The 17,007-nt window shown below is 47.7% G+C and overlaps 2 protein-coding genes across 11 annotated transcripts; one reads left to right on the top strand and one right to left on the bottom strand.

The window, feature by feature from the left end:
• Positions 1-1,405: 1,405 nt before the first annotated feature.
• Positions 1,406-16,881, top strand: HNRNPH1 (heterogeneous nuclear ribonucleoprotein H1). 10 transcript variants are annotated; one of them, XM_083871561.1, is made up of 16 exons: positions 1,406-1,480; positions 2,054-2,162; positions 7,994-8,053; positions 8,819-8,956; positions 9,810-9,965; positions 10,167-10,310; positions 11,826-11,964; positions 12,967-13,145; positions 13,381-13,452; positions 13,531-13,664; positions 13,831-13,966; positions 14,130-14,213; positions 14,351-14,401; positions 14,732-14,815; positions 15,426-15,518; positions 16,095-16,881. In XM_083871561.1, exons 2-16 carry the CDS (start codon positions 2,114-2,116, stop codon positions 16,217-16,219), a joined length of 1,644 nt encoding a protein of 547 aa, XP_083727687.1. In that variant the 5' UTR covers positions 1,406-1,480; positions 2,054-2,113; the 3' UTR covers positions 16,220-16,881. The 10 variants fall into 10 exon arrangements, with proteins under 10 accessions (XP_083727687.1, XP_083727691.1, XP_083727688.1 ...); XM_083871565.1 differs by lacking the exon at positions 7,994-8,053 and having other exon boundaries at positions 1,410-1,480; XM_083871562.1 differs by lacking the exon at positions 1,406-1,480 and having other exon boundaries at positions 1,897-2,162; positions 13,552-13,664.
• Positions 2,727-7,295, bottom strand: LOC310915029 (deoxycytidine kinase 2). The gene is made up of 7 exons (XM_083871569.1): positions 7,085-7,295; positions 6,333-6,448; positions 5,776-5,969; positions 5,412-5,559; positions 5,061-5,176; positions 3,695-3,794; positions 2,727-3,026 (listed from the first exon to the last, which is right to left on the bottom strand). Exons 1-7 carry the CDS (start codon positions 7,182-7,184, stop codon positions 2,988-2,990), a joined length of 813 nt encoding a protein of 270 aa, XP_083727695.1. The 5' UTR covers positions 7,185-7,295; the 3' UTR covers positions 2,727-2,987.
• Positions 16,882-17,007: the final 126 nt, after the last annotated feature.

The following is a 17,007-nucleotide window of genomic DNA, read 5'->3' as shown; positions in this document are numbered from 1 at the left end:
AACAGTGAATTTCTGAAGTAAAACAAAGCCCTTTCAGGAAAAAAAAACATGTACCCAGAGCTGCAGCGTGAGCAGTGACAGACACACTGGAGTTCAACTGGGTCTGTTGGAGGGGAAGGTGCAGGTGTCAGGTTCACACCATAAAATAAAAAGCCAGGTAAACATGATGCCCGAGTCCTAGAAGAAAACATGGAAGAAAGATCCTATACTGATATTTTCAGGAAGATTTTCCTCTCCTGTCTCCCTCTGTGCAAATGCTCACATATCATGGGACCAGCCCCACGTGCCAAAGCCAAGGCCTCTGAGGAAAAGGGCTTCTCTGTTAGCAGTAATTTCATTGGAATTGTTAATTATTTTTGTTTTTCAAAAACAGCATAAACATTGGCTAATCACAACTCTACTGATAACTATTTACATCTTTCCTTGCCCCTGCTGCTCACAGTCATCTTTTTCCCTTGGAAGTGCCTGTACCAGACTTACTGTGGGAGAGGTCAAAAGCAGGCTGAGGTTTTTGCCTAAGATTAGTAGTAGCTACATATTGGCAGAAGAAAGTCATATGAGCTTTCTTTTAACACTGGAAGGATATCCAGAACTTCTTGTCAGTGTGAACACAGGATGATTTTAATTTCCTAAGAGACCCCTAAAGAGAGGTCTTACATCAGAATCCTGTTTAACTAAATAAACATAAGACCAAGAAAATATTAGTGAAATCAAGCTTCATTTCTCACTGTAAATTAGACAGCAAGAGAAGAGCCATTACAGCTCTCTTTAAAGCCATTTAATCACGTGGATCATGATGCATCAACAACAGAAAACCCATTTTCTGTCCTTTATCAAATGCACTAATGGGGACTAAAAATACCAATCAGGACTAATAAAGTGACACATAGTAAATGCATCCCAGTGTATGACTATTAATACGCACTATAAAAAGCCAAAAAATTACCATTATCTCACTGCTAGGAACGCAACGGCCTCAACGGGGATTAGCAAAGGGATTTGCTTTACCCTCACTAACACTGGGCCCGAAACAAAGCTTGGAGTCGATGCCACTCCTCCACAGTCCTAAGGTCGCCTCTTATCTGTTCAATCCCACAGCAAGGCTGCCTTGCAGCTGTTTTACCCTGAAGTTGCTGACGATTCTTTGTGCGGAGGCCGGTGCGGCGGGGAGGCCGCGCTGTGAGGGGCGGCCAATCCTGAACCGCTCGGGGATTCCAGGGGCACCTCCAGCTCGGGAACCCCCCGGCCAAACCCCAGCAGTGCCCGCCCGGCCCGGGCTGCGCTCCCCACGCCTCACAGCTGCCCCACAAGGCCCTCGAGGCTGCAGGGCAGCCCTCCAGGCCTCCCCGCCCCGGCCCCGCCGTGCCCGGCCCCCGCCGCGGCGGAAGGCGGAGCCGAGCGCAGCTGACACGAGCGGCGGGCGGTGCTGCAGTGCGCGGAGCCGCCGATCGCCGCCGGAGCCCCGCGGCCGTAGCTCGCCGTGAGCGGGGGGTGCCGGGGGAACGGGGACGGGTGGGGGGCGGCGGGGCGGGTGTGGGGGTGAGGGACGAGGCCGCCGCCATGTTCGGGAACCGGGGAGCGGAACGGGCGGGGGCGGGACTCGAACCGGGGTCGCGGCCGGGGGGCAGAGATCCGAACTGGGGTCCCCGGGGACTCGAACTCGGGTCCCCCGAGGGGCGCGTAGGGCGCTGGGGCTCGTGGGACCCCCCGGGGCGGGCGCGCGCGCCCCCCTTCATTATTCCCCCCCTCCCCCCCCCGCACCGCGCGCGCGGGGGGCCGGACGTGACTGGCTGCGTTCAATTTGTCACGCGGCCATTGGCTGGCGGGGGCGGGCGGCGCGTGACGTCAGCTCGCGGCGCTGCGCGGCCGGCGGCCATTTATAGGCGCGGAGCGGGCGCTGCGCAGCCCGAGCGAGCGGGGGGTACCGGGAGCACCGTCAGCTGCATCGCGGCCCATCCCCGCGGGATCGCCCAGAAACCCCCGGCCGAGCCCCGATCCGCCTTCCTCCATCTCCCCTTCGGCCGGCGCTGAGCTTTTGTTTCTGTTCGCGCAGCGCTTCAGCGCCCCCGCCCAGCTTTGTTCTCGCGGCCCCTGCGGGGAAGGCGCGGCCAAGATGGACCCTTGTCACACCGAGGAGACCGAGGGCGAGATCCCCGGCTTGGGTAAGACCTGGCGGTGGCGGGGGCGGGAGGGAAGGGCGGGGATGGGCTCTCGGCCCCTGGCGGTGCGGCGGAGGCCCAGCGGAGGCCTCAGGGCGGCGCGGGGGAGCGGAGCGGGCGGGGGCGGCGGGGCCGGGCCGGGCCGCGTGCGCCGCTCACTCTCCCCCCCCCCCCCTCCCCCCTTTACCGCGTGCGCCGTGCCGGGCGGGGCCGCGGGGGCGCCCCGGGGTCGCTGTCCCGCCTCCGCCTCTGCTGCCGCGCCCGCGGGCCCTCCCCGTGCCGGGGGGGTGGGCGTCAGATCGCCAACGAGATAAGCGTAAATTACAGTTTATTGCAGGTCTAACGTCCAGCCTTAAGTAGTGTAAGTCCGGTGGAAACGGCTACTCAGTAAAGCAGAAGTTGAAAGTAAAGGTTTCTGGACGCCATAACAGTCTCGTCTTAAAATGGTGAACCCGTGCCAGTTATTGCAAAACAACCCTGCTCAGCGCCTGCTATCTGTTTACTGGGTGTCGGCTTCTTGACAACCGCTGAGCTGCCCCCTGGGGACAGACACTCGAGAGGCGATAGGACTTTTAAATCTTTATTAAATACCAGAGAATATACAGAAAAAAAAAATATCAAAGCATCACATAATTATTATTTTTAGCTTTACAAAAAGATCTATTAAAACCCACAGAGCTAAGAAAAGGAGAAACATAAACAAACCCCACACTTTGTTTTTACATTCCAGGCTTGATTTAAAATAAGCTATACAGATAATGCATTTGTTTAAAGTAAATTTCTGAGCACACAGATTGTTATGTGGACTCCACGGACTTGTTATTCGAATTAATTTTCATCTTCTAACGAAGTCAGGAACGACTTGACCTATCAAAACAAAAATCTATTATTTGATGCATTAAAAGCCAAAGTACCAGTCTTTTCCCTTTACTTGGGAATAAATTTTCTGTTGCTATAGTTTACCAGTCATGTTTTGCCCCTGCATTTAATTTATGACCTGAAATGCATGTGGCCTTTCAGAGGGGCAAAGTAGAAGATGGAATACCTGAGTGTCTGTTCAAAACTAAGCTATTAATTGCTGTTTTCTGTAAAGATGTAATGACAAATACCTGCACAAGTGATCATTGTGCTCCCCTTCCCAGTTTATTTAGAGCTGTTTAATTGAGGGAATTAGTCTTGGCTTATAGGAGTCATTCTTCAGTAATCTCAAATTGATGGCCCAGAACCAGATGAAGAAAATGGTTTATAGGGTTTGCTAGGAGAGCACTTCCTCATGCTTTTACGTATTAGGTGGAGTTTTTTTCCCCCATGGACTAGCTAAACTACTCCACCAGAATTTCTTTTGGCATTTACTTCCCAAGTCTTGCCGTTCCTTGGAACTAGTAAACACTATTTTGACCCAAGTGACCTCTTTATTACCACCTTGTCTCTTCAAATGGTTATTTACTCTCCCTCCCGACTTTGTTTGGAAGTGTTACTGCTTGCATGGTAACTGAAGAATGCTACAAACCACCCCCCCAATACTTGATACTTACTTTATCAATCAGGTACTCTTGTTTAATTTTATCGTTCTTAAAATCCTTATTAACATCCAGAACGAGGATAGGAATCTCCTTAATGCTCTCAAAATCAACTCTGTTAAATGGAAGAACATAGTTTGAGTAAAAACTACATGAAATATTGTGCATTCAAGACCCCTGCTCTTGAATACCACATGAAGCTGAGGTGTTAAAGCACTTAAATATAAAGCCCATGCCAAGTTTGTCCTAATCTCTCTTGATGTATTTCACAAGTCTGGACTCTTAGTATCTATCTGTAATGTATACGGGAGGGGGGCGGAATATCTTTTACCTTAATTTCTTTTACGTCATTCTTGTCACAGAATCAATTACCAGGAACTGATTTTGTAAGATTGTAAGAGTATTTTTTTCAAATTTTCCCTTACCCTATTTCTCCCTCACCTAATCCACTAACAAAGATGCATTTTTAAAGCTTCCATTTTGGCTTCAGTTTAGGAACAGATGGGAGCAGTAGTCTTTTCTTCTGAGCGTGGAAGGCGTTTCTGAAGTGCAGTACATGTGCTGAACAGCATTCTAACTTGTGCTTGCACACTTAAATGTTCATGTTACTAACACAGGAAGTGCTTGCTTACGAGTTTGGAATGAGTTCACAATGTAAACATTCCCAAAATTCCATGCTATGTACTGCTTTCTGTCTCCTAAGCATTTGGGTCATCCTATATGAGACTTCAGCAAGCAGATAAAACTGATAATGTACTTTTCCTAGAATTGTAATGCTTCTCATTCAGTAGAATATTTTTGGACTCCTCTAGGGAAAAATCTAGAGTCTGCTTTCTTGTTCAGAGATTGCTTAGATGGGAAAGCTATTAAGAGTCAATAAGGAAGTTCAGGGAAGGTGTGCAGAGATCACTCAGTTGCTGATAAGGTTTCTTGTGTTAAACAGGTCTGCCAGGAGTCTTTCTGATCATTGTTCAAATTGAAGTTAGGATTAATATTTAAACTTCACTGAAATATAGTCCTGCTAGTTTAAAGGTAGTTGGGGCCTTGTTCTGCCCCTTAAATTGCAACAGAAACTGTGGTGAGGAATGTATGTGACTGGCCCCTGAACACCATTTTAAGTGTCCTGTCCCTGAGTCCTTCCAATTGGTAAAATCCATTGCTAGAGTTACAACTGTAAAGCTTCCTAGTTGAGGCTAATGCTTAACAAAGGTTTTCAATTAGATTAAATTCCATCTCTTGAAACCTGACGTGGGTGTAAATATAAGTTTATCCAGCTGTCTGAGTGAAACTAGACTTATGCTAAACTCGATAAAACTAGAGCTTAAGGTAGGAAAGAACCTTGCCTGCAAGTTGAAACTTGCTACAGAAAATGATTTCTTACCTCATAGTTCTTTCATAAAGCCAGGTTTCATGTTTGTAGTGGAGGTTTTCCAAATACTCAAGCTCAATTCCTTGCTCCTCTTCTCTTCCCCTCATCTGTAGCCTTTCCATGCATTTCTGGGGGAAAAAAAATGTACAAGCCTGGTCATTAATCATGTGTTGTGGGTTAAATCAGCTAAACGGATCAAGTGGCCCTAAACTTGGAAGGACTAATGCTAGACATTAGTGGGAATTAATTTTAAATGCTTGGCTGAACATAAACGAGTTAAATCTAGAATAACTTTTTTGTACCCTCTTAAGCCTCTGGAAAAGGAAATTGGAAGTGAAGAAGCTCCATTTTTAGTGAGCATACCTGAGGTGTGGTTCTGAGATAGATCATGCCATCCAGCTCTATATCTGATTGAAACTGATTCAAAAGCCATGTGTGCCAGTCCTGATAAATGGACCACTCTGTCTCATTAATGTTTCCAGACTCGAACAGGTTAGAGGCGAACACGTATCTGCAATGAAAGACATCAGTCTCATGCCAGGAATAACAGAAGTGAACTACTCAAACACTTGTCATTAGAATAGAATGATGGTATTGAAAAAATGCCTTAAATGAGCTTGCTCCTTTGCAGATACTAGTTTAAGTATGAAGTGTTTCCTTAGCTCCATGTCTTTAAAGACCTGGAAGCTGTTGATGTGAGTTCTTGCTGTGCTGTGAGAGTAATTACCTGTCACTGTACACAGATCTCTCGAAAAATTGCACTGGATGCTCTGCTTCATGTAGCTTGGCTGAGACAGGTTTTAATTGTGCTTTTACTCGGCTCAAGCAAGCGTAAGTCTGAAATGTGTAGGCCCATCTTGTGGGTTTGTCATACAGCATTTGAAGTAAGTTTCCTCCGCTCTTCTGAGATGTTGAAAGTTCCTAGAAGGCAAGAAAAAAGGTTTATATGAATGTACTGTATTTCTCAGTCCAGAATTTTGATATGTTTAGGTAAGAATTCTTGGCTTTCTTTTTATTACTAAAAAAGTGTTTAGGCATAAGAGACTTTTCCTCAGGTGATGGTGGTTTTCATGACTGCTTCTTTGAGTAGTTTGTTCCAGGTTTTAGTGTGATTCCCGTGGAGTAAGGGATGACTTGGATTATACATTCAGTAGTATCTTTCCTTTACAATTTGAGTGCCTGACCAACTGGTATGATAGTGGGGATAACTCTTAAGAATAGCTGGATTTTGGCGTAGCTCCCTGGCTGTGGAAGCTCCTGCATGCCCAAATCCTGCGCACCTACCTCATACTCATCCCCGGCTGTCTGGATGTTGCACCACTTAGCGATGGGCTCGGGGATGATCTCCCACTCATCGCTGTGTTTCTCCAGCAGCCTGACAAACGTTGACTTCCCCGCAGCTGCGGAAGATTTAGAGCAGTGCACAAAGTGTTAGGGGTTGTATTGCTGTGGGGCTGCTGATGGACAGGGGTCAGTTTTGGGGTTGTTGGCGGCTGTTGGGGTGCGCCGAGGAGCAAACAGCGCTAATCTGCAGCGCCAGGGGGCCGCGCCCGGCCGGGCGGGTGATAAGGGCGGCCGGGAGGGAGCAGCCGCCATTTTAGGAGCCGCCGCGGTGGGCGGGGCTCGGGACGGGAGCGAGGCCGCGGCCGCGCAGGCGCGGGGACTTGGCGGGGGCGCGCGCGCCAACGAGCGCTGCCGCCCCGGGCGGGCCTGAGGGGACACCGGGGGTTTGTGTCCCGAGCCCGCCCCGCGCCTCGGGGTCACTGACGGGCGGGGACCCTGCCCCGGGGGGGCTCCCCATCGCCCCAGCCTCGCTCCGGGTTCGGGCCCCGGTGCGGCTCTCCCTGCAGACCCCCCCGCTGCCCGCAGAACCGGGGGGACACGCGCCGCAGCCGCCCCTCTCTCCCCCCAGTGTCCCCCGGCATCCCCCGGCCCCTTGGGGTGTTCTCGGCCTGACAGCCTCCCTCCTCCTCCTCCTCCCCCCGGAGTCCCCCACCCCCCTGAGCCGCTGCCGCCTCCCGCACCGCCGAGCTCACCGATGTTCCCCTCGATGGAAATCTTCCTGATGCGCTTCTGGAAGCTGGAATCGAGGGAGCCGGCGGGGCTCCGGCAGTGCCGCTTGGCGGGGGTGGACATGGCCGTGCCGAGCGGGAACTCAGAGCGCTCCCAGCTGCTCCGGCGCGCTTTAAGCGTCCCGCCAGCGGGTGGGCGGGATGGCCGCTTCCCGCCAGTCCTCCCCGGGAAGAGGCGGAGGCGCTGCCCCCTCCCCCGCCGCTCCTGCCCGCTCCTTCCCTGTTCCTGCCCCGCTCCTGCCGCCGCCGTGTTACAAAATGGGCGTTCGGCAAGTGAAATGGAGAAGGGAGTTTTGTGCAGGAAGTGACTAGCACGGTTCCACTTACTGATCTAATTTGCATTCCTGTAAACGAGTTCGTCACGTTGTTTGATTTATTTACGTAAGCTTGAGCATGCACTTAAAAAAAAAAAGTAAAAAAGCCTCCAGCTATGGGGGTGGAGTAGTTAGTAATCCGGAACACATCAAACAGTTATGTGAGAGATGAGGCAATGTAGGCTCATAGTCTGTTTTGGCACTGACTGGAGAAGAAACACTCGTGGTGTTAGTGTGTTAGTCTGGAGACTATTCAAAGCAACTTCTGAGCTCCAAGTACCTGTGTCGGGGCTCCAGGAGCCCGCTTAACTCCAGGCATAGGATCCTCTATCACCTGCGTAGACTTAAGTTGAAAGATGAGCTGGGAAGGGGATGGAGGATTCTTAGATCATGAGTTATTCCAGTTCACTCTTTCCTCCTCGGTAATACTGCGATTCAAGGTGAAATCTAGCTAGGTCTGGTGTGTTTGGAGGAAATGGGAGGGAAGTAACTTTTCCGTTCTTTTATGATAATTGTGACCCATTGTCTCTTCTTTCCCCATCTCCTCCAAACACACCAGGCTTCAGTGACCGAAGCGAGCAGATTGTTTCACGTGGGGTAGCGTCAGCCTTTGAAGCTGGTAAGTGCCAGTTCCCCGCACGGTGTGTGCCCAGAGCGCTCCGGTGTCCGCGCCTCGCGGGGGCCGCGCCGGGCGGGGCGGGGGCGGCAGCGCGCGGGGCACGCACGCGCAGTGCGGCCGGCGGCGCCCAGGGCGCGCGGGGCCGGGGCTTTGTTCGGCGCGGCGGGCGGGCGGCGCATGCGCACAGGCGGCGCGCGGGGTCTCGGGGGCGGGGCCGGGCACCACCGGGGCACACGCGCCCCACACCCGCCCCGGCCACGCCGCTGCCGGTCCCGCGCTCAGCAAAGGGCTCGCGGTGCTCGGTACCCGCTCGACACACGCCGCTCTTTGCGAACCGGCCGCGGGCACCGCGCCATCGCCGGGGGCTGCGGGCTCGCCAAGGCGGCGTCTGGGACCGCGCTCTTTGTGCGGAGGAAAGCCCGGCCCAGCGGAAGCGGGAGCACCCGCCGCCATTTCCTAGCGCGCTCTCGCCACAGGCTCGCCCGCTCGCTGCCGCCTGACCGGGACTAGGCGCTCTCTGGACAGCGGATCAGGCCCGGAGCCCTAGAACCAGCGCGGAGCCCCACCATGTGTGCGTGCGGGGAAGGGGCAGGGCGCGGGCCGGGGGCGGGAGCGGCGCCGAGTGTGTGAGGCGACAGCGCCCGAGGCAGAGGAGGATCAGGGAGGGCCGGGGCACAGGCCAGGGGGGCCGCCGGGCGCTCTGAGGGGGTGCGGGTGGCGGCCGTGCTGAGCAGCATCTCAAAGGGCCCGTTTTGGTCTTTCTAGCCACCACAGAAGCAGAGACGGAGCAGAGCCTCACCCCCAATGTGATGCTCAACTCGGAGAGCAGCGAGGGATACGTGGTGAAAGTCCGGGGGCTGCCTTGGTCCTGCTCCACCGAGGAGGTGCAGAGGTTCTTCTCCGGTGAGTGAGGCCCTGGGGGAATAAGAGATGTGGGAGGGGGGCCAGGCTCTGCTGCCAGTTCTGGGCCCCTACCAGGGACACTGTGGCAGTTGGAGTGCTCTAGTGAGCAGTTGCAGGAGACACTCAATAGCCAGTGCAGTTTGTAGTGCAACAAGTGCTTCAGCCAGAACCTGGTATGCAAAGCCACATTCATGTTAGCAGGAACTCAACACAAAGGGGCTTACTCTGAGTTGATGGGATAGCCATGACTGCCTTTGCTGCTTGAGCAACCAGGAAAGAGAAGGTTTTATTATAAAGAAAGTTCAACCTGAGGCAAGAATTTTGAAGCTTAATCTGTTTAGTTGTTTAGTTGTCCCAATAGACTTTTGTTAAGTGTTTAGTGTGTTTGTCCTTCCCCAATTCATTAGCATTCTGCAGTAATAAATAGTCGTGATAAATACACGCTTTCTACAGCAACTGGAGCTTTTAAAACTGCTTCAGGAATTTGATGTATTGGACTTGGTTCTGAAATAATTTATTATACTTAAACTGATTGTTACTGTTATTGTTATTTCATGCTAATTAGACAGTTAAGATCAAAAGCAGGTAGTATGTTCAACTTGAGGCAGAAAACCTTTGAAAATTGCTGTTTTGGAGTTATCCTTAATATTGATCTGCAGGCTTGACTAGAATGGTAACTTTAGTTAGTTTCTTAGTTAATTGGTTATTTTAAACTAACAAGGTTGCTTTGATGGTTTTGTTTTGATATAATTGATACTCAGTACCTTTTTGCTTTCAGGCTCTCTGAAAATTTGGAAGTAACACTGTTCCTGTAATAATTAACATAATTCTGGCCTTCCTGTTTAATTTTCAGATTGCAAAATTCTGAACGGGGCCTTGGGTATCCGTTTCATCTACACCAGGGAGGGCAGACCAAGTGGAGAAGCATTTGCTGAACTTGAGTCAGAGGAGGATGTGAAATTGGCCCTGAAAAAAGACAGAGAAACAATGGGACACAGATACGTTGAAGGTTTGACTCAGTTGGTCTAGTAACTGACTACACTGTGTTTGTGCTTGATGGGTTTTTGGTTAATTGCTTTTTTGTCTGTTTAAAATGCATGAGAAAGGACAAATGGACTTACATATCATAAGTTGACTAGTTTCAAGGCAGATGACTTTTTGAAAGCTCTTCCCTACTCCAGAATGCATTAATTCTAAGTGCCTTTTACAGTTTTCAAGTCAAACAACGTTGAAATGGATTGGGTTCTGAAGCATACTGGTCCCAACAGCCCTGATACAGCTAATGATGGTTTTGTACGTCTTAGAGGACTCCCATTTGGCTGTAGTAAAGAAGAAATTGTACAGTTTTTTTCAGGTATGTGGGATAAAAGTAGTAGCTATAGCAGTATTGGTTTATGCTAAAAAACCCCAACAAACCAAATAAGCATGGATTGCCCAGTAGTACTTCCAACAGTATTATCATGGGTATTAAAAGTAAATAAACCATTTCTTCACTAGTTTTTTGGGCATGAGGAATCCTTTGGATCACGTCCTAAAGTCCTTGATAATTAAAAATTTAGGGAATGCCAAAAAGGTACTTGAATTTATACTTGGTGGGACATACTGTTCCAAGTAAGAATTACAGAAAAGTGTCTTGCTTTCCAAATAAAGGTGAACAGTTCATGTGGGAGGATATTTCCGCCCCCCAGCCTTGGCTGGTTGGCCCTGGCCAGTGAAGGATGTAGAACACCCTGACCACTGGGCTCTGTGTGAGGAGCAGGTTCTCAGTAAGGGCCCGTCACCTCTTCCCACCATAGAGCTAGTATTGGATGAAATTCAGAGAACCTGCTCAACTACCCCAGTACAGTTTTACAGGTTTGCCCTTTTTCTTCCTATGGGGGGAAAAAAACCACCTACCAGACCTTTGATGTTGCCTAGCTCAAAAGTTTTTATGGATGACGAGATAATGTCTTGTTTTTTTGACTAATTTTTACTTTCTTTGCAGATGTTTTATGTTTTACAAACTGGAATTAGACTATTAAAATGTCTAAGAATGGAATCTGTTGATTGTTTAAGATTTCACTTGTTACTCTTTTTGAAATACTAGATTTCTAAATGTTTTGCTATAACAAGATTTGATTGAGCTTACTGTTTTGCTTTAAAATACAGTAAAAATATTTCCAATTTTATAATCTCAGAACTTGTTTTTTGTTTTCTGAATTGGTGATATGAACAAGAGCAATTTCTAAGCATGTGCATTTTATTTAAGCTTTTTCTTTTCTTACATGGTGAAGTAATTCAAGCTTTATAAGTTGTTAATGTGCTTAATATACAAAATGTGTCTCTTCTGTTCAGGAACTAATACTTGAAAATTACTTCATGATTTTTTTCTTAAATTAAGCACTCCTAAAGATTAAAAAAACCAAACCAATGTTCAAACTTGATATTTGCATAAGACTAATTATTTTACCTGAGTGACTTCTAGTAAAATTACTTGTTCTGTATAAAGCTGTTTAACTTGCTGTGTTTGAATTTAAGTTCTCTTAAAAAGTTCATCTTAAATACTTTCACAGAATTGACGAGGTTTGTAATAATGTGTGAAGTTCTTAACTCACCCTGCATTAGATGCCTTCTCTGAGGGGCTGTCCTGACCCTCAGAGCATTTCTGAGCTCTGCAGGGTGGGTTAAGAACCTGAACTGAATGGTATGTGATCATGGAGCTCTCTGTTAATGTGCCTTTTTTTTTATTCTGGTGTTCTAGAATCAGCATACCATTCTCTTAAAAGTGTTTAAATTCTGGTGTTTTTAAAGCTATAAGAAAAAAACTCATGACTGGGCTTGTGATGTTAATATTGCCCCCCTACTGGGGTTATTTGTCCTTGGGTTGAAGGGTTGGAAATCGTGCCAAATGGGATAACATTGCCGGTGGACTTCCAGGGGAGGAGTACGGGGGAGGCCTTCGTGCAGTTTGCTTCACAGGAAATAGCTGAAAAGGCTCTAAAGAAACACAAGGAAAGAATAGGGCACAGGTGGGGATGGATGGTTGGTTGGCTCTGTCACTTTTCTTATGGTAAACAATTAAATCCATATTCTCTCTTCTGAAAGTGCTAGCACCCGAATCAAAATAGTATTTCGATTTCTAACTTGTTGATGAGTAAAAGTATTGATTGCTGCAGTGTCTGTGGCACAGACTGTTAAATCTACCCAAAAATACAAGATAAAATTGGGCTAAACTAAAATGTACTTTGGAAAATCAGTAATGACAGGCATTCAAAACTATTAGCTTGGAAATGACAAAGTTGAGAGACTATGGCTTTAACTTCTCAAATAGCACCAATTCTGCCTTTAGCTCTAAAGACATGCACAGTATTCTTACTACCATAAGAAAATGTGATACTTTCTAAACTTGTTTTATAAGTTGAAATGTAACAAATTTACTTACTTGTATTAATCTTCAATGTAATAAGCATAGCTTTCAAGAAATTGTCACAAAGGGTTTTTATTCAATTTTACTTGTGACTATTTTTCATTGAAGCATGCACCTTTTGCCTACGCTGAATCATTGAAGCATAGGCTGGGTTCAGTAGTACATGCAGAACTTTTTCTGGCATCCTGATGGGTTAAACTCTCGGTGGAGATCGGGTTTTTAACCCTCTGTTTCAGTTGCCTTGAGCAACAGTGCTGAGTTGAGTGGACACTGGTCCCTCCTACATTGTTTGACTAACATTTTAAATTGGGGGGAGGTGGGTGGGGAATCAATATTGCTCCCCCACCCTTAAGGTTGGGATATACTGCAAAGTATGAGGAGCACATAAACCCTTCAGTAATTTTAATTTCTTGAAAATATACTGATTTAAATGTAATGTAGTGCTAATAATAGAATGTCATTGCCTACCTAATGTAAGGAAACCTGGCTTAAAAATTACTGCCAGTGTCCAAGGCTATGACTAAATAGCTTGTTGTAATGTGAAGTTGTGAGGTGTTAGTGGAAGGAATCAGAGACTGACTTGTGCCTGTGCAAACACTCGTAGGTACATTGAGATCTTCAAGAGCAGCCGAGCCGAGGTGCGCACTCACTACGACCCTCCCCGCAAGCTGTTGGCCATGCAGAGACCTGGTCCGTACGACAGGCCCGGCCTGACGCGCGGCTACAACAGCCTGGGTCGAGGAAGTAGCTTGGAGAGAATGAGGCGTGGAGCCTACGGAGGAGGTAAGTGCACGGAGGCCCAGGGAGCTGCTCCTTTGAAAAGCAGCAACTCTTGGACCTGGTAGTGTCTCCCCAGCTGTGTATGTGTCCTTGGCCTTAATTCTTGTAGAAGAAATGAAATGTTGTAGTAGTCATTGTTTGCAGTGTGTAACTGTGTATTTGGATCTTTCTGTAGTCGAAATGAAAGTTTATTTGGATCTTTGTGTAGTTGAAATGAACATGTCCAATCTGTTTCTAGGTTATGGAGGTTATGATGACTACAATGGGTATAATGATGGCTATGGGTTTGGTTCTGATAGATTTGGAAGAGGTAAGGATCTCTAATAGGAACAGTAACTGAACTTACGACATGTCCCAAAAGAAACTCAAATACATCTGAAAGACCTAGAATGGACTCTTTTCTCCGCAGGGATGTCGGACCACAGGTACGGCGACGGATCGTCCACCTTCCAGAGCACGACCGGCCACTGCGTCCACATGCGAGGTCTGCCCTACAGAGCCACGGAGAACGACATCTACAACGTGAGTGTCACACGCTGCTCCCCACTGCATGGCTTCAGGCCCCGGGGTCCTTGTGGGACATGCCAGCTGCACTGCAGCTGGGGTGTTCCTCTGGAGAAAATGACTTGTTGTAAACCCAAACTGTTGCATTGGTGCGTTTTAATCTGTGTGACTGTTCCATGTGTAGTTCTTCTCACCTCTGAACCCTGTAAGAGTACACATTGAAATTGGACCAGATGGCAGAGTAACCGGAGAGGCAGATGTTGAATTTGCTACTCATGAGGACGCAGTGGCTGCTATGTCCAAAGACAAAGCAAATATGCGTAAGTCTGACTGCCCAGAGGAGGTGGAGCTGACAGCACTGCAGTGTAGTGCATCTGCTGCAACTGGAATGCCAAAGATTTCACTGCAGCTTCACTTGCAGTGAGACAAAAGCTGCATGGGTTTGGTGTGAAATGCTCTCATGGGAAAACTTTCTTCTTCCAGAACACAGATATGTAGAACTCTTCCTGAATTCTACAGCAGGAGGAACTGGTGGTGCCTATGGTAGTCAGATGATGGGAGCAATGGGTATGTAACAGTGTCACTTCACTTCCAAACAAGCGTTTGCTATTGAAGGAAGCTGGCTCATATTGTACAGCTCAGCTCCTGCTTATTGTGTCCCTGGCATCAAAACTCAAATTCAGCATTCTGTCTTAATCACACAGTCAAGGAGTCGGAAGGGGTAGTGCAAGATTGGAACACTAGCACGTTGCCAGGTATATAAACCTTTTTGGAATATATTTGAGCTTTAATAGGTTGAATAAGCTTGTGGTGCTGAGTGTGGTGTGCCTGGTGGGATGAATGGCTTCTTTGAGAGTGTGGTAGTGCAAAATCGGGGAGATTCCTGTCCTTTTTATTCTCCTTCCCTTTCCCTTTTGGGGATACCAGAACATAGTTTGGTGTTGGAGGATGTATCTGTGGCACGTGATCTGCCATTCAAGCTGAGTCTTGGTGGTGAGAGAGAGATACTTGGAATTGGGAAGAAATGGTCTGAATTGCTCTGGCAAACCCCAAATTGTTTAAAAATCTAAAATGTGTGTTCGCAGCACAAGTCTTAAATGCCTGTTGCAGTTGTGCCTCTAAGACAGATACCCTCCTGACACCCAGCTGGGCTGGTTTCGGAGATGAAGGTGGGGTTGGTTTCTGTGAGGGCCCCTTTCTGGAGGGTGGGGGTGTGGGGGATACACTGCTGCTTTTATAATATTTGGTTACAAAATGTTTGTAGAAATCTAGTACTGATACTGATACTAGAGAAAGGAGTGTAGGCAAGTGATGAGGTGAAAAGCAATTGTTTGTTTAAATGGAGGTATCTGTGTCTGAGCCACAGCATTGCTGTGATGTGATGCACAACCAGTCTGGAGCAGGAATAAGTCTGTCAAGGCCATGTGCATAATGACTGACTCCAGTTAATGAGCTGTTGTGCTTCTGGAAAGCCAGCACTCCTGTGTGAGGCTCCTTAAAGTCAAGTTTAAGTCTTTTGGGATGTGTTACAGTGCAGATCAGTCCTGTTTAGTATAGTCCACAGAAATTGTAAAAGTAACTTCTAAAGTTCTTGTTGCTGCTTGATTGCAGGGATGTCTTTAGAAACCCCATCACTTTCCTTGAGCATGTTAAACTTCCCTTGGTGTGAGCAAGGTAGTGCCAGAGTGCAGGGGCTGTTGGTTGGGTGAGGGTTGGGTTTGTTGATGATGAGCAGATCTTGACCGGCAAGTTCTTAATGTTTTTACCCTTGAATTGAAGGGAGCCAGTCCAGTTACGGTGCTCCAGGCAGCCAGCAGCTGAGTGGGGGTTATGGAGGAGGATATGGAGGACAAAGCAGCATGAGTGGCTATGGTAAGAGCATTTCTTTGCTGGTTTCCATTGGGCCGGGTGCCCCTGGCTTAACACACCCTTCACTGGTGTTGGAGGGTTGTGTTACAACCTGGGCAGCACAGGCTCTGAAAGTTAAAAATGTGCCTACTGAGAATGTTGGGGAATTGGGGGGGAATCAATTCAAAGCTGCAATGGGAAGCTGAGGGGGGAAATGTGAAAAACTATTCCAAAATGGGCAGGAGATGCCAGTCTAAGACTTGCATTGCTCTGATCACTTCTTTTCTTAACCCAAAAGCTGAAGACGAGCTTTGTTTAAACACAGTACCAATGGGGGAGGGGGTCACGGGAGGCTGGGTCCTCCCTGTTCCCCCAGAGCAGTGGTAAAGCTCTGGCTTGGGAAGGGGGGTGATGCAGAGCTCGTGCTGTCGTTGAACATCCGATAACTGACTTTGGGTACGGAGCTGTAAACTGACACTTTGCAGCGTTGGGCACGGTAGACGGTATTTACGAGGTGGCCCAGCAAGGACAGGCGTTGGGGCAAGGATGCTTCGAGTCGGCCTGAGGCAGCTGTGAACCTGCTGTCGGTTTCCCCCTCAGACCCCGGGAGCCAGGGCGCCATGAACAGCAGCTACTACAGCAGTGGGAACCGCGCATCCATGGGAGTGAACGGCATGGGCGGCATGTCCAACATGTCCAACATGAGTGGTGGCTGGGGAATGTAACCAATCGCTGACTTTTGGTCACATCTTTTTTAAAAAACAAAAAAACAAAAAACTAAGTTTAACAGTTTTGCAATACGAGCTTGTGATTTATGCTTTACTGTAAGTGAATTCAGGATTGTTTTAAAACCTTTCAGGTTCAGTATTTTTGAACATAAAGAAATGAACATTCATCTAGGATGTAATAACCCAAGTAAAGACTATAACTGTTAAACAATTTGGAGCGTTTCTCAAGTTAGTTTTGTTGTAGGAGTGTATTTAAGCAGTAAGCGTATTTAGGTTAAAGCTGTTTGAATTATGTTAAATGTTGCTCTTATACCATATTACATCCAACACTGTTTTGAATACATGTTGAAAGAGACATGCTTTTTTGTAAAGAACAATATAGGAGCTGTGTCTGAAAATCAAAGTGAACATTTGGCATGTTAGTTCTAGTTTATTTCTTTTAATATCCTGTAAGGCATGTTAAAGCTTTTTTTTTTTTTTAAGTTAATGGGGGAAACATGTTGAGACGCAATACGGCTACTTTAGGATTTTGGTCTTGGTGTTCGTATAAAATTCTGAGGCCTTGATTTAATCTTTCATTGTATTGTGATTTCCTTTTTAGGTGTATTGCGCTAAGTGAAACTTGTTAAATAAATCTTCCTTTTAAAAACTGGAACTCACTCCTTCTTGACCTCCAGCTTCTTGTAACCACACTCGCACCCATGTCCTCTGTGGCTGTTGAGCTCTTGCAGTGCAGATCTCGGGCAGTGACTCCTCACAGAGCACTGACCCACAGAGTGTTACAG

The sequence above is a fragment of the Zosterops lateralis genome (assembly GCF_965231275.1).
Source record: "Zosterops lateralis genome assembly, chromosome: 14".
NCBI lineage: Eukaryota > Metazoa > Chordata > Aves > Passeriformes > Zosteropidae > Zosterops > Zosterops lateralis.
This window is presented reverse-complemented; position numbering and strand designations above follow the sequence as displayed.